Below are 14331 nucleotides of genomic sequence, written 5' to 3'. Positions count from 1 at the left end.
TGCTGAAGATTTTCCTGTATATATTACAGTTTCTGTGCAGGGTCACGTAGAAACATTTAGATGCACAAAGAGGTGGACGACCCTTGTCTGGTGCTCCTGATTTTTGAAGGGACTTACACCTCTTTATGAATAAGGAACGTCAGGACTCCAGCACATATCCTCATCAACACCGCTAGTCTTGATGAATTGGGCACTTTTAAATACTTATTCTTCCCAGAATTAAATATTAGCAGAGAAATTAACTTTACGGCAAACTACAGGCCTCCAAAATGTAGAGGTTTTCTAAATAAGTGTCGCCAAACGAAATCATAAAATTTTAGTCAACGCCTTGTCTATGCAATTAGGACAAGCAGAATGCAGCTTTTTCTGTAATTTGCTGCTTCCTCGGATTAATATAATCAAACTGAGAATATGGAACAAAGAATTCAAGTAAGATATGCTATAATCCCACAGCGGATATACATGTGCTAAAATTAAAAAAAACGTAAAAGCGTAATAGAAGAGGTTTAAAGCGAGTAAAGAGATAACCGTCTTCATGGCAGTCACGTGAGCCTCAACAATCCCAGGTCTAAACTCTCCACTGCTTTCGTGAATCCGTTTTACATGTCTACGAAGAGATAAAATGATATTCACAGCTGAGCTAAAAAATAGCAAAAGACACAAAAACGAAAGCACAATATACGGTATGTGATAATGTAAAAGTTTTGGCAAGGAACGCTTTGGAATCATTAGAGTATCTGTCGAGTTAGGCAAATTAGTTTCTACTAATCCCAGAGCTGCAGGAACACTTATAAAAACTGAAGCAAAGAAAGATGAAAGGAAGATCCATGGAAACATCTTGGGGAACCAAAATTGAACATAGACGTAGAGTTTATGGTTGATGTTCACAATTTTCAGGCAAAAGTGAATGGCGAGCCAAGTGGAAAACAACAAAGTGCAGAGTACCGGAAACAGATACAGAAGATGAACCAAGATCTTAAGATTTACAACCAAAAGATCCTTTTTTATTATGATAATGGAGTGAATTATTAGTTGATAGATTCTATGTAAAATGTTACACAGGCTCATTCCATTGATGAGTTGATCACTTATATCCAGTCTTTTGTTTTTCATCCAATCCAGAATATTCACAACCAATATAAATATGTGTCCTGGGAACGTTATCAATAAAGAAAGAAACTCTACAACCAACACGCTGATGAGCATAAATTGTGTCATATTGTTAGGGATAGAACTAGATTTTATCAATTATACTAGAAGGCGATGGACATTGACCACTCGTCTTGAACAAGCGCTAATGTAATGCACAAACCTTATGGAGAGACAGAATATATCTGAAGTGGAAAATGCAAAGCATGAGAATTGGATCTAAGAAATGGAAATGTTTTTTCAATGTTTTTATAGTTTATTTGAATTTTAATCTGCATGCCAGTTCAGGAAATGATGTCCATGGTTAATAGCAGTTTTAGAGCAACTATATTATATGTAGTATGCACTAGAGGAGACCAAGAGTCCATGCTACTGATGAAATATCACATTTTATTTGTTTTGCAATTAAAACATAGAAAAGACACAGGTACAGTATGTTCCCTCAGATCAACTTGGTTTCCCATCTTGTTCTTATGTCTGGCTGTGAAAATCTTTTCCAGATTTGTATGTAAGTGGGAAGACCGGGGTGTAAGTGCTTTCAGAGCAAGGGATCCGGAACTGCCGGGGCCGTACCTCCTGTTGCAGGGGGGAGACAGACTGCGAGCACAGGAGTCATGTGACTGGAAAGTTGGGGGTGTGTCCAGAGACAGAGCTGGGAAGTCAGATGACCGAGGGACTCCTGGTGTGACTGGAGAGAGGAAGAGATGAGGACGTTTTGCGAGGGAAATCGGAGCTGAGTCCTGCGCAGGAGGACAGTGTGAGAGGGTCCAGGCTCCTGGCTCAAGTACTGGGAGCAGGAGTCGGGTGCAGTGGACTGGAGGAGTCAAGCCCGACTATAGGGACAAGGGACGCAGGGTCCGTGGAGCCGAGGCTCATGAGGTGCCGTGTTATGGACTAGGGGCTCAGCGGGTAAAACTGGAGACCGCCCGCTGCCCCCAGAAGACGGAGCATTGTTTGGGCAGGGAAGCCTGAAGAAATCATCACCTGCATCTGCTGGCGACTGCCTTGTGAGGAGCCAGAGTCAGCTAAGTGAAAAAACTGTCGTTTACAACCAGTTCGGCTCTGCTACATCTTGTCAGAGTGTGAACTGTTAGTTATAGACCTTCACCTGCTATTTTCCTTGTTCCCCCCCCCCATATTTTCCTTGTAGCTCCCTGCATGGAGATTGACCTTGTTCTTATAAACCCCCCCTGTTATTAACCCCGTATTGGCTGCTCTGTGTTTCTGTGTCGCTGCATCTAAAGTACCCATGTTATATTTGGCGTAGTCGGCAGGATGCAGTCGTTAGACATAGACACTGCAGAGCAGCCCATCCTGGGTGCTCCTAAATCTAGCTTGCCGCTGGGGGCCATGCTTAGCAATCTCCCAAAGTTCACCGGGGACAATATGATGCTGTGGGACTGGGTTGAGAGAGTTAGGAGTATGTTACGTATGCATCCGATGACCCCAGCTATGCAAGCCGAAATAGCCTTACTGGCCCTGGACGGCGATGGCCCGACAATCTGTGATGTACCGCCCTCCCCATGACTGGGATACTGTAGAAAAAGTAGTGCGGATACTGGAGGAGATGCATGGGGATCCCACGAATGTAGGAGAGCTGAGGATACGGCTGTTTCACCAAGTGTAGCAGGAGGGGGAGACTATTCTATGATTCTATGATTCTATACTGTGACGCAGTATGTTAATGCCTTACAAAGGGTGCATGCCTATATCACTAGAAAAGACTACATGGGGAATTTGGGAATGGGCCCCCCTGACATGATCTTGAGGGACCAGTTTGTGGCAGGCCTCAGGGATGTGCAGCTGAAGCAGGCCTTGCGGGAGCGCCTGCGTGCCAACCCACGTATGACTTTTCTAGAAGTGGGGGCAGAGGCACGTGTGAAAGAGCAGGAGATGGGGGTGACGGCCCTGGCAGGGATGGTCCGGAGTAATGAGGTACCCACCCCGCCTGCAGCTGAACCGGAATGGGCTCGAGAGATGTGGAAGGAGATACGGGAGATGCGGGATGAATGGTCCAGTCTCAAGAAGACCCCTGCCCTGACACCAGAGATACCCAGATCGATTGCTCCAGTTATGGAAAGAATTGAATTCAGCCCCCCCCCACAGGAGAGTTCCGTAGAGGAGTGAGGCAGCCCTACACAGACAGAGACACAACCTGCTGGAAGTGTGGAGGCGCAGGACATTACGCCAGGGGCTGTGCTAGCCGAGGGCGGCCCCTGTCGCGGCAGCTGTTAAACTAGCAGGTTCCGTGTTTGGGGGACACAACCCGGAGCCTAAGGAAGGGGAAAGAAAAAGAGGAAGTCCCAATGACCTGGTTTCCAGCAGCCCGACTGTCTTTGCCGAAATAAGCGGTCGGGCTGCTCACTGCCTGATTGACACGGGATCCCAGGTGACTACGATGACAGAAGCCTACTTCCAACAGCGATTCCCAGAGATAGCGCGGCCTGAATGGGGACCAGTAATTAGACTCACGGCAGCTAATCAATTACCCATCCCAGTTGCAGGGGTGGTGTGGATGAAGATCCGAGTATGTGGAAAAGATGTGGGGAAAAAAGTAGTCGTCTTATTCGCAGGGGGAACCGGAAGTGGACCCCCGGTGACCCTCGGAATGAATGTGTTGATTAGTGAGCCGAGGGAGTTTCCTCTAGACCAGTGGGACCCACAAACCCCCCAAAGGAGGGTCTTTCAACAACTAATCCGAGCTGCCCAGGCTCAGGAGACGTCGAGTGAAAGGAAGGTCCAGGGAAAAATAATAGTGCCAGCAGCTACGGCGCTCACCTTACCGCCCGGACAAACTGTACTCATGTTACCCGCACGGGCCTGCACACCTCTTGAGGGAGTCGAAGTTCAGATAGAAACAACATCGATGGACAAAGTACCTCCCGGACTCTAGGTGGCTCGGACACTGGCCACCGTCCAGGGTGGCAATGTTATAGTGCGGTGTGTTAATCTGGGCGAAGATGATCTCACATTACCTCCCAGGGCGGAAATAGCCCAGATTCTGGGAATGCCAGAGAAGTTGGTGTGACCTGATGTGGTACAGCTGTCCGCTGTACGAGGAGACCCCTGGACTCTGGCGGTCACCGTGCCGCCGGAACCCCACCGGGCTAGTGCGAAGGGGGGATGAAGAATCCTAGAACGAATGCGGGCTGAATTGATGGGAATTACACCTCGACAGGTGCAGCAGGTTGAGGAGGTACTGGAGCGGTACCAGGAAGTCTTTGCTCGCCATGAGGATGATTTTGGTTGCACCGAAGCCATTACCCACGAGATTCCCACGGGGAGCGTTGCCCTAGTGCGGGAGAGATACCGGCCGATACCTCCCCAGATGTATAAAGAGGTTAAGGAGGTGCTAGCCCATATGTTACAGAATGGTGTGATACAGGAGAGTCAGAGTCCGTGGGCAGCCCCGATTGTCCTGGTCCGGAAGAAAGATGGGACCCTGCGGTTCTGTGTGGACTATAGACGACTGAATGCCTGTACAGTACTGGACTCTTAACCACTACCTCGAATCAAAGAGTCTCTGTCAGAGTTAGGGAAGGCAAGATACTTCTCCTCCTTGGATCTGGCCAGTGGGTACTGGCAGGTGCCCGTGGCCGAACATGACCATGCGAAGACGGCGTTCATATTACCCATGGGACTGTTCGAGTTCAATCAGATACCCTTCGGCCTGACTAACGCCCCCGGGACGTTCCAGCGTCTGATGGAGAGGTGCCTGGGCGATTTGAACTTCGAGGCAACACTGATTTACCTTGACGACATAATTGTCTATGCCGCCACCTTCGAGGAGCACCTCCAGCGACTGGAGCAAGTGCTGAGTCGCCTACAGAGTCATGGCTTAAAGGTGAAGCCCCAGAAGTGCCACCTGTTCCGCAAACAGATTGAATATCTCGGTCATACTGTATCCGGTGAAGGAGTCATGTCCACCCGGGAGAAGGTGGCCGCCGTACAGGAGTGGCCTACCCCGAAGACAGTAAAGGACGTTCGGGCCTTCCTGGGACTTGCCGGGTACTACCGAAGATTCGTGAAGAGCTTCACCCGCATAGCCAACCCATTGCTGGAGCTACTTAAGGGAGTGCCGGCGGGCTCCAAGAATCAGGCGATTCGGTGGGGAAGCAGCCAGGAAGAGGCTTTCCGTGCCCTAAAAATGGCCCTGACCGAGGCCCCAATAATTGCCTATGCGGATTTCTCCCAACCATTCATACTCCACACTGATGGGAGCCTACATGGTCTAGGAGCCGTGTTATCCCAAGCACAGGAGGGGAAAGAGCGCGTGATTGCGTATGCCAGTCGCTTCCTTCACGACTCCGAGAGGAACCCAGATAATTATAGCTCTTTCAAATTAGAGTTGCTGGCTCTGGTTTGGGCAATGACCGAGAAGTTTGCAGAGTATTTGTCCGGGTCCGAAGTACTGGTGAACAGAACAGATAACAACCCGCTGGCCCACCTGGAGAATGCGAAATTGGGAGCCCTGGAGCAGCGGTGGGTGGCCCGCATGGCCAGGTACCGGTATAAGATTGCCTACCGGCCTAAGGCAGAGAATACTCACGCCGACGCCCTCTCCAGAGTGACATATGAACGGCCTGATCATGACCGCGATGAAGATTTGGAGGCGGAAGAGACCCCTAGCTTCCGAAGTTTCATGGGACCGCTGACAGCGGCACAGGGACAGGTTGGAGAGACGTCGGAAGAACAAGTGCTTGGGCAGCCAAGAGATGACTGGATCCGACTTCAACAGACTGACAGAGAAGTTGCTCAATTACATCAATGGGTGGCTTTGCGGCAAGTCCCCAGTCGAGAAGAGAGGAGAAACCTGTCCCCGGGAGCATTGAAAATGCTGGGAAAAAGGGAGAGACTGTGTTTGCGAGACGGGCTGCTGTACCGATGGGTGCAGCTACTGTGAGAGTTCGGGACCACCTGGCAAGTGGTGATCCCAGAGAAGTTGGTCGGAGTAGTGGCCAAGGAGGCTCATGAACGAGGGGCTCACGTCAGACCAGAGAAGACATTTCAGTGGTTGCATAGGCTGGTGTATCATCCCCGACTGCGAGTAACAATAGAAGACACTTGTCAAAGATGTCGGAGCTGTGAGCTGGTTAAGCCCACGGAGCAGCGGGTCCCCATACAAACCATTGTGACTTCTGTCCCCTTAGAGGTGCTGATGATCGACTATTTGGCTGTTGGACCGGTGCCTCTCGGGTATGAACATTGCCTGGTAATGACAGACCACTTCACAAAGTTTGCGGTAGTGACCCCGACCAGGGACCAGACCGCCGAGTCAGCAGAGCCGAGACTTCATTCGGGTGTACGGCTGCCCAAAGAGGATCCATTCCGATCAAGGCGCCTGCTTCCATGGCCGGGTGATGGAAGAGCTGCACCGGTTGTACAAGATTGAGATGTCACGGACTACTCCTTACTAGAGATGAGCGTTGTTCTACTCGAACTGTTCGCCAATCTCAAATTCGAGCTGTTTTGGGCGGTGTTCGAGCCGTTCGGCGAACACGAACGATTTGAGAAAAATTTGGCTGTTCGAGGTTATGTTCGATAACTGTTCGTGCACCAAAATCATAACTGGATTTTTTCTCAGTAATGATGAAAATTAATGTTAATACGCAGTTTGAGTGTACAGCGGGGTGTGGGGAGGGGCAGGGGCTGGATCTCTGCAGGAATAATGAAGATCTAAATTTTTTTTTCTCTTTCCCGCATTTGCAGTGGGGAGGTGCAGTCTGTCAGCCTATCAGCAGCGCACACACGGAGCGAACTGCTGTTTTTCACACAAGCAAGGGCATGTGTCATTGGCAGTGTATGTCACATGTCCTTGCCCTATAAGACCAAGCCATTTTCCCCGTCGCCACCATTTTCTCACTGCTGCAGCTGCGTGTTAGACGGCACCGCTGTTGCTGTGTGCGCTATACCTTGTTAATTTCAAGCCAATTTTCGCACAAATCTACAGATAGCTTGGAAGTAGGGGATAGTTGTGATTGCAGTCCTTTTAAGGACTAGGTTACAGCATTTCCTACGATTTTTATCAGGCAGGTCTGTGCTCTTAAATAGATAGATTGTGGGAGTAAAGACTAATTGTAATTGCAGTCCTTTTCAGGACTAGGTTACATCAGTTCCTATCAGTTTTTGCCAGGCAGGTCTGTGCCAGTGCTGTGCAAGTTTTTTTCACAGCATTTGGCTGAATCTAGCAAAGCTAATCCTTTTTGGCCTATTGCAGAGTGTGTTAGTCAGTGGAGTAGCCTATCTGTGTTGCAAGATATACCACCTGTGTATAGAATACCAATTTTTTTACTGCACCTAGTGAAGTAAAATCTTTTGGGCATAGCATCATTCTATTAGTCCATCTATACTGACCTCCATCAGGTTGCAAATTGAATATAATTTTTTTCTGCATCTAGCTCTGAAAAAAATATTTGGCCTTCTAGCAGTGTGTGGGACTTTCTCTATTAGTCCATCTATACTGACCTCCATCAGGTTGCAAATTAAAAATAATTTTTATCTGCATCTAGATCTGAAAAAATATTTGGCCTTCTAGCAGTGTATGGGACTTTCTCTATTAGTCCATCTATACTGACCTCCATCAGGTTGCAAATTAAAAATAATTTTTATCTGCATCTACCTCTGAAAAAATATTTGGGCTTCTAGCTGTGTGTGGGACTTGTTCTATTAGTCCATCTATACTGACCTCCATCAGGTTGCAAACTGAATATAATTTTTTTCTGCATCTAGCTCTGAAAAAATATTTGGCCTTCTAGCAGTGTGTGGGACTTTCTCTATTAGTCCATCTATACTGACCTCCATCAGGTTGCAAACTGAATATATTTTTTTCCTGCATCTAGCTCTGAAAAAATATTGGGCTTCTAGCTGTGTGTGGGACTTGTTCTATTAATCCATCTATATAGACCTCCATCAGGTTGCAAACTGAATATATTTTTTTTCTGCATCTACCTCTGAAAAAATATTGGGCTTCTAGCTGTGTGTGGGACTTGTTCTATTAATCCATCTATACAGACCTCCATCAGGTTGCAAACTGAATATAATTTTTTTCTGCATCTAGCTCTGAAAAAATAGTTGGCCTTCTAGCAGTGTGTGGGACTTTCTCTATTAGTCCATCTATACTGACCTCCATCAGGTTGCAAATTAAAATTAAGTTTTATCTGCATCTAGCTCTGAAAAAATATTTGGCCTTCTAGCAGTGTGTGGGACTTTCTCTATTAGTCCATCTATACTGACCTCCATCAGGTTGCAAATTAAAAATAATTTTTATCTGCATCTACCTCTGAAAAAATATTTGGGCTTCTAGCTGTGTGTGGGACTTGTTCTATTAGTCCATCTATACTGACCTCCATCAGGTTGCAAACTGAATATAATTTTTTTCTGCATCTAGCTCTGAAAAAATATTTGGCCTTCTAGTAGTGTGTGGGACTTTCTCTATTAGTCCATCTATACTGACCTCCATCAGGTTGCAAATTAAAAATAATTTTTATCTGCATCTAGCTCTGAAAAAATATTTGGCCTTCTAGCAGTGTGTGGGACTTTCTCTATTAGTCCATCTATACTGACCTCCATCAGGTTGCAAATTAAAAATAATTTTTAACTGCATCTACCTCTGAAAAAATATTTGGGCTTCTAGCAGTGTGTGGGACTTGTTCTATTAGTCCATCTATACTGACCTCCATCAGGTTGCAAACTGAATATAATTTTTTTTTACATCTAGCTCTGAAAAAATATTTGGCCTTCTAGCAGTGTGTGGGACTTTCTCTATTAGTCCATCTATACTGACCTCCATCAGGTTGCAAATTAAAAATAATTTTTATCTGCATCTAGCTCTGAAAAAATATTTGGCCTTCTAGCAGTGTGTGGGACTTTCTCTATTAGTCCATCTATACTGACCTCCATCAGGTTGCAAATTAAAAATAAATTTTATCTGCATCTAGCTCTGAAAAAATATTTGGCCTTCTAGCAGTGTGTGGGACTTTCTCTATTAGTCCATCTATACTGACCTCCATCAGGTTGCAAATTAAAAATAATTTTTATCTGCATCTTCCTCTGAAAAAATATTTGGGCTTCTAGCTGTGTGTGGAACTTGTTCTATTAGTCCATCTATACTGACCTCCATCAGGTTGCAAACTGAATATAATTTTTTTCTGCATCTAGCTCTGAAAAAATATTTGGCCTTCTAGCAGTGTGTGGGACTTTCTCTATTAGTCCATCTATACTGACCTCCATCAGGTTGCAAATTAAAAATAATTTTTTTTCTGCATCTACCTCTGAAAAAATATTGGGCTTCTAGCTGTGTGTGGGACTTGTTCTATTAATCCATCTATACAGATCTCCATCAGGTTGCAAACTGAATATAATTTTTTTCTGCATCTAGCTCTGAAAAATATTTGGCCTTCTAGCAGTGTGTGGGACTTGTTCTATTAGTCCACCTATACTGACCTCCATCAGGTTGCAAATTCAAAATAATTTTTTGTCTGCATCTAGCTCTGAAAAAATATTTGGCCTTCTAGCAGTGTGTGGGACTTGTTCTATTAGTCCACCTATACTGACCTCCATCAGGTTGCAAATTCAAAATAATTTTTTGTTTGCATCTAGCTCTGAAAAAATATTTGGGCTTCTAGCTGTGTGTGGGACTTGTTGTATTAGTCCATCTATACTGACCTCCATCAGGTTGCAAATCGAATATAATTTTTTTCTCCATCTAACCCAGCCAATAGTTTTGGCCTAATACCACAGTTTGGCCACTCAGCTCTGCTCGGTTCCCATCCATTGTTTTTTTGTGCAAACAACTCCAGAGTTGTGAATTAGTTAACCACCAAAATGAGTGGAAAAAGGCCTGCTGCTGGTGGAAAGGGGAATAGGCGTGTTGGGAAGGGGAAAAAAGGTTGTGTCCGTGGGGTAGGTGTTAAAGCAACAGTAACATCTGCAGAAGAAAGACCATCTTCCAGCCAAACTAAAATTTCTACTTCTTTTAGCGGACAATGTGAAAAGATCCCTTTCTTACGGCCACGCCAATCGCTACAAATTTCAGATGAGGCACAAAAACAGCAGGTGCTTCAACGGATATCAAGTGCTCCTTTAAGTGGGCTCTCCTCCACATCAACTTCAACATCACAAATACTCCAGTCCTCAAAGGTGTCACCCCAATCGCACTTGCTTCCTCACAGCTCCCAAATCTCCAGCTGCCCGTCTGAGTATGAGGTAGAACAGATGGTTGAGTCTGCAGAGCTGTTTACTCATACTATAGCCTGGGAATCAGAGGTCGACTCCAGCGCTTCTGTGAATCCAGACGAGGAAATGATCTGCACTGATGCCCAGAATCTTTATGAGTCGGATACAGGACCAGACGCAGAAGGTTCTGACCATAATGTAGACCCTCATTCCCAAACTGTAACTCCTGTTGGTGGAGACAATGAGGAAGACGATGATGAGAATCAAATACCTGATTGGAGCGACAACTTTAGTTTTTTGTCAGGGCAGGAACAGGTTGGCTCTGAGGACGACGGGTGTGATAACGCACAGGGTGATGATGATGAGGTTGGAGTCCCACTTACTGTCAACCCACAGTCAGCCAAGAGATGAGGTCAGCAGAGGAGGTGGAGGAAGATGCTAGTGACGACGAGGTCAGGTTGCGCCTTCCTGGACAGAGACGTAGTACTGGAAGCACGTCAACAACTGCATCCTCAAACACAACTCTGCCTCTCACCACAAGTCGTGGTGGCTCTTCAGGTCGCATGGGTGCTAAGCCTTGCATAGCCTGGGCATTTTTTCAGATCGATAAAGATGACCCATCTGTAACATTTGTCAGCAAAAGCTAAGTAGAGGCCAAAAAATACATAGTTTGAGTACTTCATGCATGAACCGGCACATGGACATGAAGCATAAGTTGCAGTGGGAAGCTCAGTGTGCTACAATGCGGCCTAGCCGGCCGGGCCAACCACCGTCTGCCATATCTTGTGCATCCGCGGCCTCTTCATCCTCTGTGACTGGGGGGACAGCAGTCACACCTGTTTTGGGGCGCAGACCTGCCACCTCTTTACCCTCAACAGTCAGCGTGATTGGCAGGTCATCATTTTCTTTGGAGGTGGTAACACCAGCTGGTGTTGAGCGCTGTCCGACATCGATAGCACCACCTTTGGATCAAGGCAACCTAACATGTCCGCCTGCATCTTCCTCACAGACCGGCAGTTTGCAGGGGACACCCTTATCAACCCCGTCTAAGCACAATAGCCAGCCCTCGGTCCCTCAGATGTGGACAAGTAAAAGACCATTTCCTCCTAGCCATGAGAAAGCTAAGAGGTTGAATTTCACCATCTGCAAGCTCTTTGAGAAACTCTGTGTGTGACAGGGTGCATTTCACCACAGACACTTGGACGAGTAGGCATGGACAGGGGCGTTACATGTCGCTGACTGGGCACTGGGTAACTATGGTGACAGCAGGACAAGGGGCTGCTGTCCAAGTCTTGCCGTCCCCACGAGTTGTGCGTCAATCCTCTTTATGTCAAAGTTCCTCCACTGCTTCTACCTCCTCAACCTCCTCTCGGTCTTCCACCTGCACCCAAAGCCTGTCTGGTCATGCCACAAGCTTTCTAACTGCGCAGAAGGGATCCTGCACACCTCCTTACTATGCTGGCAGTAGGGCTCAACGTCATCAGGCGGTTTTTACTTTGAAATGTCTGGGAAATGTGAGTCACACAGCTGAGGAGTTGTGGTCAGCTCTGGAGAACCAATTTCATGAATGGTTGTCTCCACTGGACCTGAAACCAGGGAAGGCCGTGTGCGACAATGCTGCAAACCTGGGTGCGGCCCTTCGCCGGGGCAATGTCACACACGTGCCTTGTATGGCTCACGTGTTGAACCTGGTTGTCCAGCAATTTTTAGCCCACTATCCCAGACTAGATGGCCTTCTGCAGAGGGCACGGTCGCTGTGTGCTCACTTCCGCCGTTCGCATCCCGCAGCTCAGCGACTTACATCTCTACAGAAGTCGTTGGGCCTGCCACTTCACCGTCTAAAATGCGATGTGCCTACCCGGTGGAATTCAACTCTGCACATGTTGCAGCGACTGTGGCAGCACCGACAAGCCCTGGTGCAATACGTTCTGACGTATAGTCTGGGCCAACGAGATCCAGAGGTGGGGCAAATCACGCTGGAGGAGTGGTCTCAGATCAGGGACCTATGCACCCTTCTGCACAGTTTTGAAATGGCGACGAAGATGTTTAGTGCTGACGATGCCATTATCAGCATGACTATTCCGGTGATTTACATGCTGGAGCACATGTTAAACAGAATTCGGAGTCAGGTGGTGGCACAAGAGGAGGTGGAGGAAGTAGAGGAGGAGGAGTTGTATGCGGAAGGGCTAACATCTGCAAGGTCCAGACGGTCGGCAGCACCAAGGCGGCAGGCATGTGAGGGTGGGGGAGATGGTTTTACCAGGGCGCATGGTAGCAGCCAAACTAGTGAGGAAGGTGCAGGAGCCCAGGAAGAAGTGGAGGACGAACTGATGGAAGACTCATCAGATGAGGGAGACCTTGATCACATTTCTGTTGTGCGAGGTTGGGGGGAGAGGACAGAGGAAGGAAGCATGACTGTTACCTCGCCACCAACACAACAGGGACTTGGTGCTTCTGGATGCGCAACACACATGAGTGCCTTCTTGCTGCACTACCTGCAACATGACCCTCGAATTGTGAGAATTAGAAATAATCCTGACTACTGGGTTGCCACACTGTTAGATCCCCGGTACAAAAGTAAATTTGCCGAAATTATTCCTGACATAGAAAGGGATGCACGCATGCAGGAGTATCATCAGAGACTGTTGCAGAATCTTACATGTGCTTTTCCACAAAACACCAGTGGTGCACGTAGTGAATCTCACAGTTCCAACTTGCCAACCGTGGGACCGTCAAGTGTTCAGCACTCAAACCGTAACAGAACCACAGTATCTGCTGGTAACATCAATTTTGCGGAATCATTTCACCACTTTTTTAGCCCATCCTTTGCAAGGCCACAGGAGACAAGAAGTCTGACACATAGTCAACGCCTAGAGACGATGGTACAGGAGTATCTCCAAGTAAACATTGAAGCCATGACTGTGTCACTGGACCCTTGCTCTTTTTGGGCTTCCAATCTGGATAAATGGCCGGAGCTAGCCACTTACGCCTTGGAGATCTTGTCATGCCCCGCAGCCAGCGTTCTGTCTGAACGTGTGTTCAGCGCTGCTGGTGGTGTGCTGACAGATAAGCGCACGCGGCTCTCCACTGATAATGTAGACAGACTCACGTTCATAAAGATGAACAAATCATGGATCCGAAACGACTTTTCTACCCCTGTGTCATCCTGGGGAGAGTAAAAGCTTGATGATTGGTTAAAATCACCCTACCAACCGTTTTAAGCTTTCAAATTACTAATCATGTTTATCTGTATCTTGGCTGGAAAATAATTTGGGCTTTGTAGCAGTGTGCAGCACTGATTCTATTAGGCCATCTATAATAAGCTCCACCAGATTTAAAATTACTAATCATGTTTATCTGTATCTTGGCTGGAAAATAATTTGGGCTTTGTAGCAGTGTGCAGCACTGATCCTATTAGGCCATCCATACTAAGCTCCACCAGATTTAAAATTAATAATAATTTTTAGCTGCATCTAGCCCGGAAAATAATTTTGGGGCTCCGAGATGCGCAAGACACATAAGTGCCTTCTTGCTGCACTACCTGCAACATGACCCTCATATTGTCAGAATTCGAAGTAATCATGACTACTGGGTTGCCACACTCTTAGATCCCCCAAACTTTTCGATCAACCTTTTCATTTTAATAAAGACCAAAAAATTGGTCATTTTTGAAATTATAAGCATTAGCAGGTTATTAGAAACTGAAATCAAACAGTTTTCAACTCAAAACTTTATTCTAGGTGATGTTACATTTTCACATAGGACCCCTTGTTCGAAAGGAGCTTCTGAACTCTCTCGTCCATTGAATTTGTCAGGTTTTGGATGGTTTCTGCTTCAATTGTTTTGCATGAGGACAGAATACCCTCCCAGAGGTGTTGCTTAGATGTGAACTGCCTCCCGCCATCATAGACACTCCTTTTGATGATGCTCCAGAGGTTCTGAATGGGGTAGAGGTCAGGGGAGCATGGGGGTCACACCATAAGTTTGTCCCCTTTTATGCCCATATCA

At 46.8% G+C, this 14331-nt stretch overlaps 1 protein-coding gene across 1 annotated transcript; it reads right to left on the bottom strand.

The window, feature by feature from the left end:
• Positions 1-340: 340 nt before the first annotated feature.
• LOC141152663 (taste receptor type 2 member 7-like) lies at positions 341-1218 on the bottom strand. Its single transcript, XM_073637220.1, has 3 exons — positions 683-1218; positions 547-640; positions 341-403 (listed from the first exon to the last, which is right to left on the bottom strand). The coding sequence occupies exons 1-3, from the start codon at positions 1216-1218 to the stop codon at positions 341-343; spliced, it is 693 nt and encodes a 230-aa protein (XP_073493321.1).
• Positions 1219-14331: the final 13113 nt, after the last annotated feature.

The sequence above is a fragment of the Phyllobates terribilis genome, unplaced genomic scaffold (genome assembly GCF_046119375.1).
Source record: "Phyllobates terribilis strain yellow unplaced genomic scaffold, ASM4611937v1 Scaffold_6__1_contigs__length_29720123, whole genome shotgun sequence".
In the NCBI taxonomy this organism is placed as follows: domain Eukaryota; kingdom Metazoa; phylum Chordata; class Amphibia; order Anura; family Dendrobatidae; genus Phyllobates; species Phyllobates terribilis.
This window is presented reverse-complemented; position numbering and strand designations above follow the sequence as displayed.

Excerpts from the sequence above, each read along its gene's own strand:
- LOC141152663 (XM_073637220.1), bottom strand. The coding sequence starts at position 1,218 with ATGACACAATTTATGCTCATCAGCGTGTTGGTTGTAGAGTTTCTTTCT. Across the intron at positions 641-682 it reads CTTTTACATTATCACATACC|CTCAGCTGTGAATATCATTT; the intron begins GTATATTGTGCT and ends GCTATTTTTTAG. Across the intron at positions 404-546 it reads CTGGGATTGTTGAGGCTCAC|TTTGATTATATTAATCCGAG; the intron begins GTGACTGCCATG and ends CCATATTCTCAG.